The sequence below is a fragment of the Bubalus bubalis genome, chromosome 12 (assembly GCF_019923935.1).
Source record: "Bubalus bubalis isolate 160015118507 breed Murrah chromosome 12, NDDB_SH_1, whole genome shotgun sequence".
In the NCBI taxonomy this organism is placed as follows: Eukaryota; Metazoa; Chordata; class Mammalia; order Artiodactyla; family Bovidae; genus Bubalus; species Bubalus bubalis.
Window position 1 is genome coordinate 59,452,538 of NC_059168.1, and position 14,238 is coordinate 59,466,775.

At 35.5% G+C, this 14,238-nt stretch overlaps 1 protein-coding gene and 1 pseudogene across 10 annotated transcripts in view; one reads left to right on the forward strand and one right to left on the reverse strand.

Annotated features, from left to right (window-relative positions):
- Window positions 1-14,238, reverse strand: part of USP34 (ubiquitin specific peptidase 34) — a 247,390-nt gene that overhangs the window by 103,930 nt on the left and 129,222 nt on the right. For all 10 annotated transcript variants that reach the window (XM_045162247.1, XM_044926026.2, XM_044926027.2 and 7 more), the window contains 3 exons: window positions 7,439-7,521; window positions 3,106-3,260; window positions 1,602-1,715 (listed from right to left, as the gene is read on the reverse strand). In XM_045162247.1, coding sequence (XP_045018182.1) covers window positions 1,602-1,715; window positions 3,106-3,260; window positions 7,439-7,521 — 352 coding nt within the window. The remainder of the gene's footprint in view (window positions 1-1,601; window positions 1,716-3,105; window positions 3,261-7,438; window positions 7,522-14,238) is intronic.
- LOC102409769 lies at window positions 4,131-4,786 on the forward strand (annotated as a pseudogene).

A 14,238-nucleotide genomic window follows, 5' to 3' on the forward strand; every position in this document is an offset into this window, starting at 1 on the left:
TAATATTTTATAAAGTATTTAAAAGGCAATTCCTAATGATAAAAACCTTGGAAATTTCTTCAATTTCTGAAATATACCTGTACTAGTTATAAAAATACCTACTTACAAATCATCTATGTATGTGTATAACATTTAACTCATAAGTTATGACTACACAGTGAGAAAAAGTCCTCAAAACATGCTACAAAGGAATAATAACTGACATAATTATTAGCGTAACATGTTAACATGCTTTCATCCAACTTATTCTGAAAGTCACTGATTTCAGGTACTCACAGAAAATTAAAAAGATTCACTAACTGAAACTGATAATTAAACTTATGACTTAAACTCTGAGATGAAAAAAAATGTTTTCACTGAAAATTACAGAAAAAGTGAACAGTGGAATTTCTCAAAAACTGTAACTAGGGTGAAGAAAAGATAACCTTCTGATAAGTGACAGAATAGCTTTAGTGTTCATGTCATCTACTTAAAAAGCAGTATTATCTCAAAATTAAAGTGTGACCTTTTAGGTAAATCAGATCTGTCCAACTGTATGAAATCACCAAATTGAAACTTCTCATAGTGCTATCAAAGTAAGAGCTTGAACCAAAACATTAAAAACAAAAATAAGTAAACAAATACTATTCAAACAAGGAAAGAAGGTAGGAAGATACTATGAAAGCAATATACAACTACTTGCTCTAAATACAATTACAGTTATCTTTACCACATAGATTTTACAACAGTTTACTTTTCTCTCTATAACACAACTCAATCTCTAAAGAAAATTAATGAAAAATATAAGTGGAGTGCAGATGGCATGAATCAGAGCTATCATTAATAAACTGAAATGTCCAATAAGCAAGACTTTCAAACAACAGTCTATGTTAGGTGAGCCTAGGAATATATAATGCATTCAACAAAAACTCGCAGTCATCCAACCTAGCCAAATAAAAGCCAGAAATAAGACTAGCAATCTGTGACAGTCTTCAGCTAATGAACTGATCATGCCTCATGGCCACTAATGATTTAGGTATATTCCATTCCAGAAGAGAAGTTACCGATAGGAACTCTGAAGTTGCCCAAGAGCAACTAAAAGTCTGGCCACAAAAATGGCCTGAAAAACAGATTTTAGATAAATCAAACTTCTACTCAGCAAAATCCTTTATTAACCAAGGAACATACAGTAAATTATGTTACTTCAGTTATACTAACATACAATATTCTATTAGTTTCAGGTATACAGAACAGTGATGCAATATTTTTACACATTATGAAAAGATTACTGTAAATAAGATCAATTACCATCCAGCACCATATGAAGTTGTTACAATATTATTGATTATATTCCCTATGTGGACGTTACATCTTTGTGACTTGTTTCACAGCTTCAAGTGTGTATCACAAGTTTCCATTATTCACAACAAAGATTATTTTCAGTAATAAAAATTACCATATTTGCTTTATAGAACTTTTAAAACCCAAAAGATAAAGCTTAATATTTCAGAATAAAAGTCTGCAGAGTCAGTAAATTCAGTGCTTGGTAGTAATCTAATTTGATGAACAATAAAAGAAATTCCACAAGCCTACCCAATAAAAGGACAAATCTCAATTCATACCTCAGAGTTTGAACCACCATCATAGGCACTGGTAGCCAGTCGAGCCAAGTTACAGAGATGCTGAAACAGGTTTAAGCCAGTCATGCTAATTGTTTCAGGTTTTAGCTGGGGCATCTTAAAAAAAAAAAAAAAAAGCTGTCAAGGTAGTTTAGGTGTGATAATTAATTTAGCAGATTTCATTTTATTAGATTTAAAGTAACACATTTAAGTTAACAAACCTAGTTTTACTGAAAACACTGAAGAGGAAAATGTAATATCTGAGATTTTTAGTGATAACAAAATAATTTCATAAAAAATTTTAATCATGATGTAACTGAAACCTGCTGATACGTGCTTCCATTTTTGAGATGTATTATAGACCCAAACCAGAGGAAATTTATAAATTTTATTAGTTATTATATAGTTACACCAGACACATTTACAACATATAGATAAATACACAGTTTTTGTATAAGTCAGAGCTTGAAATTAAGGTAACTGAAGACCTGTTTGTAGCTTTGTCTTGAATCTATTAAGTGATTTAGTTTCTATTACCAAAACTCGTTCGTATGAACTCAAGTCTAACACAGAGACTTTCTAGAGCCTTTATAATCTCAAAAATCAGCATATAAAAAATAAAGTGTATTGCTTTATTATCAAAGTTTTAAAATCTAAATGGAAAATTATCTACTGAACCAAATGCAGCATCTTATAAATAAAAATTGGATAATGTGTATCTTTAATACCATGACAGCCCTTCCTACAAATGCCCTCCCCCCGAGAAATCAACAAATCTGAACATTAGCTTATATCTGCCAGAAGACTAGCTAAAAACCATACCATTTAATTAAAAATTGCAGAATAGGGCTCTCACACTAGTAGGTGTGGCACCACCCCTCAAAAATTGAAACACAATGTTACTAATGATTTTAAAAAATATATAACAAAACCCCACACACATCTCTTATTACTGTTCACCAAGAGTTATACTTACTGTAAGTTTAAGTACTTTAGCTAAGAAACATAACATTTTTGTAAATTAAAACTAAGTATTCATTTAGATATACAAACACTGTAGAGCACAAAACTAAAGCAACATCTAAGTGGCAAAAATTATACAAGGACTGCAGATAAGCAGTATATTTATCTTTTTTAAAAAGAATTCCAGGGCTTCTCTGGTGGTCCAGGGGTTAAGAATCTGCCTTGCAATGCAACAGATTCGATTCCTGACTTAGGAAGATTCCACATGCCACGAGGCAACTGAGCCCACATGGCTACACATGCTTTGCAACAAGAGAAACCCCTGCAATGAGAAGCCCTGGCACTGGACCTGGAGAGTAACCCCCGCTCATCACAACGAGAGAAAGCCCCAGGCAGCAATGAAGACCTAACCAAAATAAATATTAAAAAACTTTTTTTTTTATTAAAATATTTCAAGAGGAAAAAATGAACATTACAGTTTACATTTCAAGAGCAAAAAAGGAAATATAGAAAAACAATACAAATAGTCAAGAAATAAAATTACCTTCTCCAGGAAAAGATGTTTGTAGGTTTCCATTCCCATAGCATGTTGATCTTTACTTCGAACTTGATTTAAAAACCAATGGAGTGCATCATCGTAACACTCAGAATCTTCTACTAAACAATGCCATAAAATATCAACTTGCTCCAAACTTAACCCTAGATAAAATTACAAATTTTAAATCCTGGTACATGCAACATTTTCATCCTAATTAAATATACTAGAAGCACCAATATATACAGAAAAACAAAGGAGATATTTCATAGCAATTTATAAAAATTGTTTCGTAAGAGACTTCATATAATTTATGCTTTCAAATGTAGTTAAATATACTCCAAAGATAAATCATCTTAAAAAACAAGACTTACATGGTATAGTATCCTAGAAGAGACATTTGTTCTGGAAACTCATTTTCTTTAAGACATGAACAATCATTGTATTATAGCAAACATGATTAAAAGGAAGTAATCCCCAAAAAGTTAAGTCAGTTCTAAGGTTTAAGGGTAAAGAATACAGTGGATACCATATTCAAAGCTAATTCTATGCACATAGGAGATAAACAGTAAATGCCAATAAGCATCATGTTTGTAAACTATGAAAAAAGGGATCCTCACAATTAATAAAACAAAAAGGAACTGACTACCTAAAACAGAACAGCAACACATCACAGGTAACAATTAGCTAAGAAGCCACTGAAATCAGACAGAATCTGTATGTTATTAATACTTTGACCGAAGTATCAGATAATTCTAAAGTGTGTCAGAAGGAATCAGAACTATTCAGAATCAAAGAAAAGGCATCAGGGCAATCACAAGTCTGATAACTGAGACAATACAAAAGGGTAGAATAAAATTATCACAGGGATTTCTAAAGTAATAAGGGATTCAAGAGCATGGGCTTATTCCCCAGAATCAGAAGGCATTGAGAAGATGACAGAATCTTAAGTAACCACCACCTCCATCCTTTTTCCGGCCAGTATGGAGCTGTTTGGAGGCTGGTTGGGGTGGTGAGGTCCAAAGCAGCTTTTGGAATTTCTGAGCAGCCCTGGTCGGTACAAGATGGACCCAGTCGTCTTGAGTTACATGGACAGTCTACTGTGGCAGTAATTTGTCTCATACTGGATCCTCCAAGCTGGCTCAACGTTCATGTGTTTGCCTTTGAGTACTTTGCCAATAGTCAGTTTCATGACTGCTCTGACCATGTCTTCTTCACTAGCCCCGAAGTCACTCAGTTTATCAAGTACACTGGCAACCCAGCAGAGATCACCATGTTGCCTGAACCCTTGGACCTCTCCAACAAAGAGTTATTATTTTTAGCCATCAATGATAATTCCAACCACACAGCTAGGGGAATCCATTGGAGCCTGCTGGTTTATCTCCAAGATAAAAATGGCTTTTTTCATCATGATTCTTATGGTAGTAGCAATTAATTCCATGCAAAGCAGGCAACAAAGAAATTAGAGGCTCTCTCAGGCAGAAAAGGAAACAAACTAGCCTCTGTGAAAGAGAAAGCGCTCAACAAAACAGCTATAACTTGGGATATACATGATATGTAACACTGAGGCCTGTGTCAGAACTTCTTTAGACGACAGCCAGAATCACTATTGCAGCTACTCACTCTTACATACATCATCAAGAATAGAGAAGAATGGAAAGATCTCATTGCCAGACCTGCCAAAATTTAGCTGTTGAAATATAGTTGACTTTGGAAGTCTCCTCTTTCTGCCTGTCCCCATGTACTGGATGGCTGTAGTCTCAGTGTCTGAGGGAAGATGCCTGGGAGAGGAAATCTTCGGATGCTTACTTTCTCCTGAGAGAATGTTATCCTCTGCATTCTCCTAATGGGAAGTTTTGCTTTAACCCTAACTTTAGAGCAATATATGTTCTGTGAAAATGTCTTCAAAATATGCACCAAAACCTTAAAACCAATCTTAACCAATCTTAACACTTATTAATTCCCTTTTGGTCTCCCTTATCCACACTGGTTTATTCCAAAGAAAAAAGACTGATCTGTACAAAACAAATTAAGAATATGTGAAATCTAGAAGCAAGCAGAAAATCATAGAACCAAAAACTTATTGCACAGTCCACATATTCCAAAAGATCAACTGGCTAGAAGCAGATCAAGTCCCAACTAAATGCAAGATCAAATATTATCAGTTACTCAGTTCTATGATACCTCTTCCATTCAACAAGCAAAGGCTTTCCCTGCTACAAGCTCTGGCAATACTTGATATTATCAAGATGGTGTTAGCCCATAGTCGCCCACTGATTCCTAAAACACTTTAAGAGAGAGGGAATAGTAAATAACGTTGTTAAAATAAATGTGGTATACCTCTTGTTTTGTATCTGAAACTTACTAAAAGTTGGTTTGAGATATCAAGGAAAAAAGTGACCTCTCTCAACTCTTTCACTTAATTCAAAATGCAGATAATGGAATTTTTGAAATGTGGAACCAAGAATAAAAAGAAATATTATTCCTTCCAAAAAAAAAAAAGAAACCACTCTCAACTCTACCCCTACTCCAAAAAGTAGATGAGATCCAAAACCACCTGAGACAATATTTACCTAGTAGCAGTATCAGTCTAAGAGATTGAGGCGAAAAATGTATACAAATGTATCCAATCAGTTTCTCATAGAAATAGTTAATGTATGTCTTATTCATTCTAAGAATCTGTGCCCGAGAGCCAACATAAAAAACACTAGGAACAACATTTAGTGTATAACTTAAATACAGTAGTAGTTAAGAAGAGATAAATGAAGATAGGTAAGAATCTTTTTTAAAACTGTAACTTTCGAGTAACTATATTATACTTGAAAGAAACTATAACAGAGAAGTACAATTATGATGTGGGATAAGTTCAAACATGATTCTAAATGTGCAGTAGCTACTGAAAGCCCACACAAAAAGAACATATTCTGTGTTTAATGGAACAGGAGCAGCAAAATAAATAACTCGTTATTCAAATACTGAAAAAAATGATTAACTTTTTCCAATGAAAATCTATATTCAACAAACAGGAAACAATGGTCATGTGAAATTATTTATACTGAAAATATTTGTTTGCGTTTGATTTCTCCATGTATAAAGATTTTTAAATATTTTATATTATTTCTTGTATATCCTGAATCATAATGGGTGTAATAAATGACCTAGTAACATGAAACAGGGGTTTCCTATCAAAAACAGGTGCTTCATTTTGAAATCTACTGGTATCATAATGTTAGTGACATTCGTTACAAACACCTTGACTTAAAGAAATTACAGACTCAAACAGTAACATAAACACATGGCATACCTCAAGCACAGATATGGACTTAAAGAGTCATGAAGACATCTCTCAGGCTAGCAACATACTCACTCAGCAGTTTGACATTAACCATAGCTAAAAAAAAAGAATGTCCTTCTAATAAATGAGGTTGTTGACACAGACATACAGAAAACGAGGCATGTGGAGCGTGAAAGAAAATAAGTCAGTCTAGCAAGAGGAGAAGGCAATGGCACCCCACTCCAGTACTCTTGCCTGGAAAATCCCATGGACGGAGGAGCCTGGTAGGCTGTAGTCCATGGGGTCGCAAAGAGTCGGACACTACTGAACGACTTCACTTTCCCTTTTCATTTTCATGCATTGGAGAAGGAAATGGCAACCCACTCCAGTGTTCTTGCCTGGAGAATCCCAGGGACAGCGGAGCCTGGTGGGCTGTCGTCTATGGGGTCGCACAGAGTCGGACACAACTGAAGCGACACAGCAGCAGCAGCAGCAAGAGGAAAGGTGCTCTGGTCGAAAGAAATCAACCTTCCTCCCTTCTTGAGAGAATATCTTGCATGTGGATTTAGAAATGGTCCACACTCTTAATATACCAGACCAATTTCTCTGTTTTTTAAGATTAATTATTAATGAAATTGAGTTTGAGATTCATCTAAATTAAATGTGTCTCCAAATTTCTGTCACCTATGAAGTCAACAAATCTGGGATAAGATTAGCCCTGATATAATATACAGACAGTGGCTGTTTCCAACTGGAATGAAAGGAATATTCTATTAACCAAAGGTTAAAAAAAAGAAAAATACAGTCACTCTAACATGATATGTTCGCCTATCCCAAATATTTTGTTCATGCAATGAGTCATTCATTCATTAAGAAACCAACACATTCAGAGATTGAAACAAGAACATATCAGGGACAAGTTGCTATTGCCATACACAGATAGGACGTTTAGTACTTAGAATAATTTGATCACCACAGAAATCTAAAGGCATGAGTACATTTAATTGGACTCTTTCAAGAATCAATGAAGATCTAAAAACTTATTAAAATATTGATTAAAAAACTTACTGAAATGATCAGGTGATCCCAGAGTTGAAAAGACACAAGTTAAGAACTGAAGTCGCACCTGAACTTCGGCACTATGGCTGTACCTGCAGTTAAAAATAATTAGCTGAGAGACCCTATTTCTTAATTATTTTTAAAGATCTAATGGTCCTAATCTTAAATTGTACCAAATAAATAAAATTCCATTTACGAATTCAATTATTAAATATTTCAAATTATATCTTTAGCTACACACACAAAAAATGGCCAAAGCCAAATGTTACAGGAAAGAATTGTTATTTAATATTATAAAACTCTACAAATTATTAGAACACAAACTTTCAAATTAGATAAGTAGGTAAGAACAACAGTAGAAGAAATGTTATTTTAAAGTTATGCAATATGTACATTAAATTTAATATTTAATACATTTCCATCTAGAAATTCCATGTTTCACTGTCACTGTCCCTCCAGGGATAATACTATATTCCTTAAACAAGAAATGTTAATGATATATCATTTCCATAAATATAATTCATAAAGAAAACAAAATAAGCATTTATTTTGATTATAAATTATAAATAAATAAAATTTTATCATTTTATTTTGATACAAAATAAGCATTTCTGAATGTTATTTCAAATCTAAGTAACTGTAGTTCATATGTACAAAATTCAATGTATAATGTAAAAATTGCTTTGAAAGCTTGTTAAGTAGGTAATTTCACATGGTTCTCTGGGAATCAGTTTGTCAGCATTTGCAAAAGAAAGCATTTTAAGAATCAAGTGTTGGTCTGTGGTACAGGAAAGGTAGGAGATGGGTCTGAAGAGGGAAGCAGGGGCCAAACTGCTGTCAGCCTGAATGTCAGAAGAGTTTGATACTGTTATGGACAGATAAGAAAGTCACTTATCTGGTGAAGGATGCTGGCGAAAGAAAAGGGGTAGCGATCAGATTTGCATTTTAGGATTCCTTTAGCAGCTCTGTGCACTGCACCACTGAACTGTGACTGTGGTATCACAACATTCTAGTTCCCACAAGCACCTGAATCAATGAGACTGAATCAATGAAGAGTTTTTATGTTACAACTCAAAAGGCTGGTTGGGGATGAACTGCCCAAATTACCATGCCAACAAAAGAGAGCAGCCACTCTGAGCTATGATCTATATCCCAGTTTGCAGACAGAGTCTCTTAATTCAATTTCTAAATATCCGTAAGCAGGTGCAAAATTCTAAAAGCTTCCTAAAGGTAGCTGGTTTCAAAAATTACACTAGATTTGCTACTGAAGTTTAAAGTTAAGCTTTCCTACAGATTGAGTTTGCTTGATATATCTTAATTTTTCTTTACTGTCTCATATTAACACTGGCAAAGAAAAGATGAATATTTGCTTCATTACTGTTGCAGTGTCCTTTCTGAAGTTCAAAGTACTTGTGTCAAGCTGGCTGGGAATTGGGGGTGTGGTGGGGTGGAATACTGTAAGCAACTCACAGACTAGAACACTATTCAGATGAAATTCAAGACCTTCTCTTAACAGTTTTCATCCTTTTACTAAAAGGGCAGATTTTGTAGCAGAGACTTTGGAGTATAAGTTCAAATACGAGTTCTATCATACATCAGTTCTGCGATTTTAAGTAAATTACTGCACTTATCTGAGCCTGAGGATGGGGAATAAAAGAGGAAAAACGCCTTGTCCTTTACAAAGTGCCTTTACTTTCTGAATACTTCCTTCCTTGAGAGTAAAGGGACCTATAACCTTAGAAGGTAGGGATCAAGTCCCTTTGTCCTTCTTTCTTCCACTTTCACCGTAGTGCCACTGGCTCCACATTTCAAAGGACTCTTGCCTGCTCTGTTAGGATCCCACTGGCTGATGAATCACCAGCCAGGAAATTTCTTGGGATGCAAACCAAAAGTGTTATCAATACTGATAAACTCTCCTGGGCTTGTCCATGGCTCCCAATATTACAGAAAATATAGGACAAAAACAGTCTCACCACAGGCATAAAACTCTAGTGAAAAACTGCCACCTTAAAAAAATTAATCTCTTTATAGCCTAAATGTTGGCACAGGGTTTTCTCTAGAGGCAACTGTATTCAAGGAATATATACTATGTCCATTTATTAAATGAAATGTTATCTTTAATGCGACAAGAATCTTCTTGTCCTATGTAAAAATCTTAGAACTTGCCTACTATAATCTCCACTGAACAAATGGAAAGTAATGTGCCACAAACTTATGAAACCAGTATGCTTTATCAAAGAGCAACAAACGTACAACTCAGTTTTCACCCTGAAGAAACAAGCGGATTACGCTAAATTAGTCCAGACAGCTCTCACTTCTAAGATTTTATTCTCTTAAAATGTCAGGTAACAAAGCAGACTAGAGGACTGGAAGGATACTCTGGCATACCCTAAGAAAGTGTAAAACTTATACTCATCTCCAAACAGTACCACATAAGCAATGCTTCTTTAAAAAACAAACAAACAAACAAAAAATACAGGCATCAATGCTATGAGGCTCTACTTCTGACTCCACTAACAAAGTAAGCAACTTCACTGTTACCAATGCTGTCAATAACTAAGTGTCAGACATGTGTTCATTTTCTGGCACTTAATGTTGGACTTTTTCTTTCTGAGTATGATTTATCTGAATCTGCGATGCCCCTCAGTTAAGTTCGTGTCCCTGGCTCTTCAAGCCCACAAGCTTTGTTTCTAATGGGAGCTCTCTTGCAATTTAAGTGTTTCTCTGTTGACAGGTTAATTTGAATTCTGCCTTCTAAAAATGCTGGTCAGTGTGGTTTTATTTCTGCTCCTTGTTGATTTTAAGGCTACTATAGAAAATGGATGGAGATACAGATTCAGAAGGCAATAATCTTTACCTCTGCTTCAAGAAGAAAAAATGAAAGAGGAGAGACTATGAAAAATACTTAGAATTTTTAAAGGATTTAAAGAGAATGCACCTTTACAGAGGTAAGTTTGTAAGCCAAGTTACAGAAAAGAATAAATTTAAGGAAATATCTCAGAAATAATTTAATAAGCATAAAGAACAATTTCTAAAAGAAAAAAAATCATTGAACAACAAAACAAGAACGGTTAGTTGAGTTTAGATTTTAGAGGGCCCAAATACTAGACAGAATACAATTTATTTTTTATTCAGCGAAGAGTCTAAATGAGGGTAGGAGTCAAGTTTTTTGCCTGTTATATACCATAGTTTATTTTAGTGACATAACTACAATTTATAGATGACCTACTATGTGCCAGAAACAGCTTACTAATTTATTTAATTCTTTAAAAAAAACTCATACACTAAATAATTAGAACTTATTAGAGCATTAAGTAAATGAAATAAGGTCAAACAATAGATTCATAACCTAAACCCAGATCTGTGTGATTCTCGGGCCCATGTGCTTTCTAAAAGTATCATTAATGCCTTCTGCAATTCATAAGCATGAGTAATTAACAATTATGGGGGAGGCTGAGGGAAGAAAATTGATCCAAAGGTTGGTTAAAGAACTGGAACAGTGTTTGTGGACATGTCCACTTGTGAACCGCAGAGTCTTAATCACTGAACTGCCAGGTAAAGTTCCTGTTCTAACTTTTAAAATGACGGTTCCTACTTCAAATTAGTTGTTGTGTACCTTGAAATTAATACTTAAAACGTATCCGGCACATAGCAAATATCAATGAATACTGGCTATTTTTATCACCACCACCACCATTATTCATGATTGGAAATACACATATACAAAAAGGGCCCCAAGTTTTAGATGACCTGGAGGATGGCAGTACACTGAAAAGCAAAGCAAATTTTGGAGAAATAATTGATGGGGGTTGGGAGGAGGAAGAGGGTAGACATGATTTCATTTTTGGAGGTGAACAAACATGCCTTAAAAACCCATAGCTTTTCTGAAAACTGCTACTATCTGATCCGTTATCTACATGAAACTTTTCTATGTAGATGTTTTCTCAATAAATACTGTGTATATTTCTCTTATTTATAGACATGGTGGTTTCCATAACTATCAGTTTCCACTGACTCACAAGTAGAAGCTTTCTGAATTCTACATGATTTCATCTATGCAGGAATCTCCCTTTATAAGAAACTTTAAACACAGCCATACACCTAATCAACTTCTACTAATACTTACACAAACTCACTTCAATATATCCAGACAATATTTTTAATGATAAAATATTAACCATCTGTACCATTACAATTTCCATTTTCACATAATAAATACTAGTATATAACTATAATAATGAAGGAAAATGGTTTGAATTAATTCTATGATAAAACACTTTTTCAGAAGTAAACATTTATATTATTAAATATTAAATATTATTCAGTTCAGTTCACTCAGTCGTGTCCGACTCTTTGCAACCCCATGAATCGCAACACGCCAGGCCTCCACGTTGATCACCTTTACTCACACTCATTTTCATTGAGTCAGTGATGTCAATCAACCATCTCATCCTCTATCATCCCCTTCTCCTCCTACCTTCAATATTTCCCAGGATCAGGGTCTTTTCCACTGAGTCAGTTCTTCGCATCAGGTGGCCAAAGTATTGGGAGTTTCACCTTCAGACTCAGTCCTTCCAATGAACATTCAGGACTGATTTCCTTTAGGATGGACTGATTGGATCTCCTTGCAGTCCAAGGGCCTCTCAAGAGTCTTCTCCAACACCACAGTTCAAAAGCATCAGTTCTTTGGGGCTCAGCTGTCCCTGTAGTCCAACTCTCACATCCATAAATGACTACTGGAAAAACCATACCTTTGACTAGATAGACCTTTGTTGGCAAAGTAACGTCTCTGCTTTTTAATATGATCCCTAGGTTAGCCATGACTTTTCTTCCAAGGAGGTAAGCATCTTTTAATTTCATGGCTGCAGTCATCATCTGCAGTGATTTTGGATCCCAAGAAAATAAAGTCTGCCACTGTTTCCCCATCTATTTGCCATGAAGTGATGGGACCAAATGTCATGATCTTAGTTTTCTGAATGTTAAGCTTCAAGCCAACTTTTTCACACTCTTCTTTGGTTTTCATCAAGAGGTTGTTTAGTTCTTCATTTTCTGCCATAAGGGTGCTGTCATCTGAGTATCTGAGGTTATTGATATTTCTCCCAGAAATCTTGATTTCAGCCTGTGCTTCCTCTAGCCCAACGTTTCTCATGATGCACTCTGCATATAATTTAGTTAAATAAGCAAGGTAACAATATACAGCCTTGACGTACTCCTTTCCTGATTTGGAATCAGTCCATTGTTCCATGTCCAGTTCTAACTGTTGCTTCTTGACCTGCATACAGATTTCTCAAGAGGCAGGTCAGGTGGTCTGGTATTCCCATCTCTTTAAGAATTTTCCAGAGTTTGTTATGATCCACAAGGTCAAAGGCTTTGGTATATTCAATAAAGCAGAAATAAATGTTTTTCTGGAACTCTCCTGCCAATGGATGTTGGCAATTTGATCTCTGGTTACTCTGCCTTTTCTAAATCCAGCTTGAACATCTGGAAATTCACAATTCACATACTGTTGAAGCATGGCTTGGAGAATTTTGAGCATTACTTTGCTAGCGTGTGAGATGAGTGCAATTGTGCGGTAGTTTGAGCATTCTTTGGCACTGCCTTTCTCTGGGATTGGAATGAAAACTGACCTTTTCCTGTCCTGTGGTCACGGTTGTGTTTTCCAAATTTGCTGGCATACTAAGTGCAACACTTCAACAGCATCATCTTTTAGGATTTGAAATAGCTCAACTGGAATTCCATCACTTCCACTAGCTTTGTTCATAGTGATGCTTCCTATGGCCCACTTCACTTTGCATTCCATGATGTTGGCTCTAGGTTGAGTGATTATAGCATCGTGATTATCTGGGTCATGAAGATCTTTTCTGTGTAGTTCTTCTGTGTATTCTTGCCACCTCTTCTTAATATCTTCTGGTTCTGTTAGGGCCATACCATTTCTGTCCTTTATTGTGCCCAACTTTGCATGAAAAATTCCCTTGGTAACTCTAATTTTCTTGAAGAGATGTCTAGTCTTTCCCATTCTATTGTTTTCCTCTATTTCTTTGCCCTGATCACTGAGAAAGGCTTTCTTATCGCTCCTTGCTAATCTTTGGAACTCTGCATTCAAATGGGTGCAGAGTGCATTCAAAAGGGTGCATTCAATTCAGGTATCTTTCCTTTTCTCCTTTGCTTTTCGCTTCTCTTCTTTTCACAGCTATTTGTAAGGCCTCCTCAGATAGCCATTTTGCTTTTTTTGCATTTCTTTTTCTTGGGGATGGTCTTGATCACTGCCTCCTGTACAATGTCATGAATTCCGTCCATAGTTCTTCAGGCACTGTATCAGATCTAAACCCTTGAATCTATTTCTCACTTCCACTGTATAGTCTTATGGGATTGATTCAGTCATATCTGAATGGTCTAGTGGTTTTCCCTACTTTCTTCAAATTCAGTCTGAATTTGACAATAAAGAGTTCATGACCTGAGCCACAGTGAGCTCCTGGTCTTGTTTTGGCTGACTGTATAGAGCTTCTCCATCTTTGGCTGCAAAGAATATAATCAGTCTGATTTCAGTACTGACCATCTGGTGATGTCCATGTGTAGAGTCTTCTCTTGTGTTGTTGGAAAAGGGTGTCTGCTATGACAAGTGCGTTCTCTTGGCAAAACTGTTAGCCTTTGCCCTGCTTCATTCTGTACTCCAAGGCCAAATATGCCTGTTACTCCAGGTATTTCTTGACTTCCTACTTTTGCATTCCAGTCCCCTATAATGAAAAGGACATCTTCTGGGGGTGTTAGTTCTAGAAGGTCTTATACGTCTTCCTAGAACCATTCAACTT